At 37.3% G+C, this 6,000-nt stretch overlaps 1 protein-coding gene across 1 annotated transcript in view; it reads left to right on the plus strand.

The window, feature by feature from the left end:
* Positions 1 to 6,000, plus strand: part of LOC144468816 (lachesin) — a 110,268-nt gene that overhangs the window by 92,711 nt on the left and 11,557 nt on the right. Inside the window, exons 6-7 of the mRNA XM_078178560.1 lie at positions 3,905 to 4,042; positions 4,166 to 4,285. Coding sequence (XP_078034686.1) covers positions 3,905 to 4,042; positions 4,166 to 4,285 — 258 coding nt within the window. The remainder of the gene's footprint in view (positions 1 to 3,904; positions 4,043 to 4,165; positions 4,286 to 6,000) is intronic.

Consider the following 6,000-nt stretch of genomic DNA (forward strand, 5'->3'; position numbering starts at 1 on the left):
TTCGAAATTAGTTGCATAATTAAAGAGTTACAGAATTTGCATAGTCGAAACATAGATCAACAAAGTCATGAAAATGTAAAAAGATTTTGATCTTATTTTAATAAATTCTCAAACAATACATAATGAGTAAAAACTTAATTTCCGTCTTAGATATACTTTTTCTGAACTTATTACACTTATAAAAAATTAAAAAAATTAAATAGTAAATCAATTGTAAGCATTATTATTTTTTAGTAACACAATTTTCGCATTACCGAATTATCTCATTAAGTATCAATTAATTGAACGGTTCAATAGAAAATATAGAAGTTTCTTTTACACGAAAAATTTCGTTTATTTTTCAATAATTAAAAGAGCCACGTATTTATTAAGAAAATACTGTGACGTAATTGTTGTATAATATCAGTTCTCAGACGATCCGCCCTTCGATCTATCATTCAGTCTTCAAACGCAAAACATATTTTACCTATACTCCTCTAATTACCGGTGTTGCTTTCGAATCTGCGAGGTAATGCAACCCCGCCGAGAATTCAAGCGTAACTCGATGATTTATGATTTACAAACTCATTAATTAGCGATTTCCGTTGAAACAGTTAGCAAATAGTGCAGCGAAAGTTCATTTTCGACCTGCAATTTTCTGCGGAATTGGTATGCGAGTTCCGCGAAGAGACTGCTGATATCGTTTAACGAAGAAAACCGTTCGGTATCGATGTGATTTTTTTATGTGTGTTAGCTGTTGCTTCTTCTGTAATAATTAATATTGATGCGTCGTTTCCTTGCTTTGATTATTAATAGAGAATTGTTGAATCATTTCTTTTTTATCACTTTCATAGCGATAATGGCTTTTGTGATTTGAAAATTATATTTAATGTAATTAATATGGCGTTGACAAATTTGGTATGAAAGTATATGATGTGAAATATTCTTTGCAAATATTTAATGTTATAAGTTATATTTTATATCAATTACTATTTATATAGAGATTATTAATTTGTTGGAGAATTTCAAAAATTATATTTTTGTGATAGAACGTAACTTTGATTAATATTCTATTAGTAAGAAACAAAATATAATCGATATCTAATCGATATAATGGCAGAAAATTAAATATAGAAGCACGTAAAGTTGCATAAAAAATATTGCAAAATATAAATGACATTTTATATTAATTATAATTGAACTCGTAGTGTTTCTACTATTCATACAGAACTTATAAATTAAGAATTGCAAAAATCGTAATTTCCTATTATTAATATACCATTAACAAGAGATAAACTATAATATAATAGAAGAACATTACGTGTACAAAACACTTCCTGCACGTTCGAAATTTCTCAAATTCTTTCCATTAGCAAAGTTGCATCTGCCCGTTAATTATTCCCGTCGCGACTGAATAAGAAATAAGCCAAGATAGAACTGTGCAACTTTCTCAATTCCATCAACCGCATAAATAATAATACTTTTTCTGCACAGTCTCGTGGTTTTGGTGGCGTTGCAGGCTGGAACCACCTCAGGATGTTATTTTGCAATTCGTTAACGAAATTAGAAGCACGTTGGGCGACGGCACCAAATTGCCACGTCATTCGGTTTTGCCGAATAATGGATTACGGATGATTAGTTTCTATTATTAGCAGAGAACTGCCGCGAGTGGTTGCTTCAATTCGAAACTTCCGTAAGATCGATAGTTTTTTCCGAAAGTTTATAGCCCGTGCGCGCTAACGTAAGAACAAGATTAGAAACGTGATGATAGTCGGCGCCAGCCAGCGGGAACGGCCGCGGTAAAAATAGCGCCGAAAGGGCCGCGTTTATTTGCGGTAGTTTTTCCGCTTGTCATTTCTACTCCCCGAAACGTTTTCAAGGTGCAACGGCCACGGGTTGAGCAATTAAAAAAGTAACGGAATGCCGGTCTATTGAGGTGTATGAACCTTGTCCCGGGTACAAAGCTAATCCGATGAATAATGGCTGCCATTAAAACAGTTTAGGTATTTGGAGTTTTAAAACTCGATAAATTATTCTCTGCTTGGTAAACTTATTTATGACCCAGCGACCGCAACAGCGTTTCTATTTTCGTGGGTCTCGCGACATCGGTGTACAATTTCGAATCTAATTATTAGCACGAGAAGAACCGCGAGTCTGTCAAATGAATTTGTCGACAACATACGCTTTTTCCTTAATTTCCTTTTAAAGATGTGCATGATTAATAACTGTACAGTGTAATTAATTGCTGTCTACGTAGATGGCTTTTATTTTATTTTTAACCCTTGTACGACTTCATGGGATTATTGGCGACACCGCGATATTTTTAAATGTTCTACAAACGTCTAAATAAATAATAAAAAATTGAGGGTTTCCTCATCCTTTTAGCTCATGTCCTACTTCAAATTTCATATTTAAAAAATAGTAAATAATATTTTAATTATCACGGTTTTATTTTGAATTATCCGCAATTCCATGGTATCACTTATGCCAAAGAATGGAGAAGATTCATTTTAGGATTAAAATTGTATCATCTTGAGGGTCATTGGCAACCTTACAATTACAATAGCTACATAATGTACAGCAGTCTGTTAATACTATATTTCTTAAAATATACTAATAGACTCAAGAAATTCTGACAATTTATTGCATAAATCGATATCGTTCAAAATTCCATGGATATTGTTTTTGTTTGCCACGTGAAGACATATTTCTCTTTAAAACTTTTTATAGGATGCAACAATGCGATCGATGAAAGTTCGTGAGTTACTACACATTGGAGGTTATCCTTTTTTAAATGAAATGAGAATACGTGAGCTTCGTATGTCCGATACTCAATCTGACTAAGATGACCTGCTTTCTTCTCCAAACTGACGCAGTTGCCATGCTCGTGTTTAAAAACTAAGAAAATAATTCATGCGATTTCCATATACATAGTGGTTAACTTGAGAATGCAAAGACGGCGACTGCATTACTTGTTACGGATATCGAACACACCGCTCCTGTTTTAATAAATCTGAGAACTTTTAATAAACCTAAGAATATATTACTTTCAGCTAGGTTCGGCAAGATTTAAATACTTTTCGGACTCAATATTCTGTTATTTTTTAATTACTCGATCGAGGATTGTGCCGAATGAAGGTGATATCTCAGCAATCAGAATTTCATAATCGGATCTATGTTGGGGTAGTATTAAAATTTTGATAATGATATTATTAAATGACCGAAAACGATGCGAGATGAAATTAAATATTGTCTAAAGTATTAAATTTTATACGTTGAAAAAGGATTTCTCAAAAATAGCTGTGCTGTCGCTCGCATCATAAATTGGTGTCAATATCTACCCACCAATCATGCATTGTTCCATGCGACCATTCATCTTTACTGATTTGTTACTCTAGGTAGTGACCAGTTTAGACTGATTTATTACCAATGTATTTAGATAATAAAGAACTTACATATCTAAGGTTCTATTAAGACTGTATAGTACAGAAATAAGTATCGTAGGCATTATTTAGTACAGGGCTCGGAATTAACCTTCACGCATCGTTAGGACCGCGAGGCCACGCCTTATGATTCTTGACGCGCATCTCGCTATCCATAGTTGCCTTTTTCGACACGGAGCATCCCAGGTGTGCGCCTATGGCTCTATATGTATATGTGTATGTATAGCATTTAGGTGATCACCGAGAAGTGTAACGTGCAACGGGACTCAGGAAGCGTAGGCCTGGCGATCCTCGTCTCGCGTGCAGGTTAATTTCGAGCTCTGATCTAGTAGACTATTCCCTCCATCTTTTAACAAAAATATATCCAAATCCTTCAGTCCAGTTTTAACAAATTTACATCGTCTTTCAAGTGTCTTCAAAAACAGTCATAATCGAAAAATTGATCTCGAACACGAAGCTTGACCAATAATCATTCTGTCTAGTGACCTCCGTGACCGAGCACCAAGGCGAAGACCTGAAGCTGACGAAGATCTCGCGGCACGAGATAGGCGTGTACCTCTGCATCGCCAGCAACGGCGTACCGCCGGCAGTTAGCAAACGTATTTCTATCAACGTTCATTGTGAGTAATAGTGATTGCACGGGGCCCCGATCATTTACCGAACTCCTTCGCCTAGAACGAAGGGGGGGGAACGGGTACAGCGCCGCTCCGGCCACAATCTGTATCTCTGATTCTGTGTCACAGTTCCGCCGGTAATTCATGTACCTAATCAACTGGTCGGTGCTCCTCTGGGCACGGACGTGGCCCTGGTATGTTTTGTCGAGGCTTCGCCGAAGTCGATTAATTATTGGGAGAAGGATAACGGTGAGATCTCTGTCGGACGCTTGATCTCTAGCTTGTAGCCGGCTGACTATGGCATGTACCTCCCGTGCCAAGCAAATCCTGTCAGAGCGCTCCACCTTTCGTGTTTCTTTGCTTTACATCCCCGTGCTCGAACCTCCGCCAAACAATCGCCTAATCAATTCCGTTTTCGGCCGTACGGTTTTTGCTCGATTAGACAGTCTCGTTCGAATTCGACCGGCACTCGAAAACGTTTCCACATACTTTCAAGGCGGTATTCCGGTTTCGAGTTTTAACAAAATCGATTTTGACGCGTCTGCGGCGGGATTTGTTCGAATTCCTAGTGTGCGCGACGTTACAGCTGTAAGAAGGATACTAATACATAGGCGTGCACGTATTTCCGTGGATACGGTAAACGCGTTTTTATCGGAGCCTCGTCCTTTGGGCTCCTGTGCTCGATATCTCGAGTTACACTTCGCCGATCGACTTCAAATTCCCACAGAATCTTCGGCAGACGCGTCACAAACGCAAGAAACCGTCGTTTTTGAAGATTTATATTTTTTGAAGATCGTTGGAATTTTGAACGGAATATTCAACTAGAAAGAATTCATTCGGACGATTATTTTGGGTTAATAATAGGGTGTCCCCTAAGTTCCTTCCTTATTTTTTAATGCGAAATCGATAGACGATATTTGTTGTTTAAGGTTGATTTATTGGGTTATATATGAACTTTTCTGCACTGTTAGGCTTTTATTAGGGTGTCCATTAAGTTCCTTCCTTATTCTTTAATGCGAAATCGATAGACGATATTTGTTATTCAACCCTTTGCACTCCGGTGGCGACTCTGAGGCGCCACTAAAAATTGTTATACTATTTCTGAAAGTAACTGTAATAGCATCAGACTCGTATATATTTACAGATTCATAACCCTTTGCACTCGAAGCCATTTTTACTGTAATTCTATAATAATTTTTCTGACATACAGCATTTTCATTTTATATGACAAAATGTTTTTTATGCATATGAAATTGAATCTTGTAATTCATCCAATAACAGTTATGCTTTTAATAATTTTTGAAATTTAATTTTTTATACTATAAAAATTATTTTGGCATGTACCGTAACAATTTTAGTGCTGGCTCAGAGTCACCATTCGAGTGCAAAGGGTTAAAACAAGTACTGTACTTGCTAATGATCTCAATTTCACATCCATAAATCGCAATAAGAAATCGCAAATAGAAATAAAGGAGATCAGAAAATGTATTTAAAATGTAATGAAAATAGTTTCGAGTATAAGAGGTTAATGTTGATTTATTGTATTATATATAAACCTTCTTCCATCTCTCAGGAAGCCTCCTTACTCGCGCACACTATATCGCGGAAAGAACTTATGGGACACCCTAATATTTTTCGAGTCCGAACAGTGGTCTGTTCACGACGCGTTCGTCCGCCAATATCGGCCTGCTCTCCGCCAATGGCGATCTCCGTGGATATTAAACGAAGCACGGTGTCGTTCCCAGAAAACGTTCGCCGCGCGCGCAGTTACAGAAAAACGTTAAAAAAAACATTGTCGCTAACAAACTCTCTGAATAATGAAAAAAAAAAAAGAAAAAAAGCAGGAAACAAGCAGAACGTGTCGCGCACCCCGGACAAATTTGTCGGGCGCCACGCGTTACGAAGCGTTGCGTTAAAGTGCCCTGGTATTTTAATAGTGTCCGGGGGGCGGGGGCGGGAGGGGG

The sequence above is a fragment of the Augochlora pura genome, chromosome 4, assembly GCF_028453695.1.
Source record: "Augochlora pura isolate Apur16 chromosome 4, APUR_v2.2.1, whole genome shotgun sequence".
Taxonomy (NCBI): Eukaryota; Metazoa; Arthropoda; class Insecta; order Hymenoptera; family Halictidae; genus Augochlora; species Augochlora pura.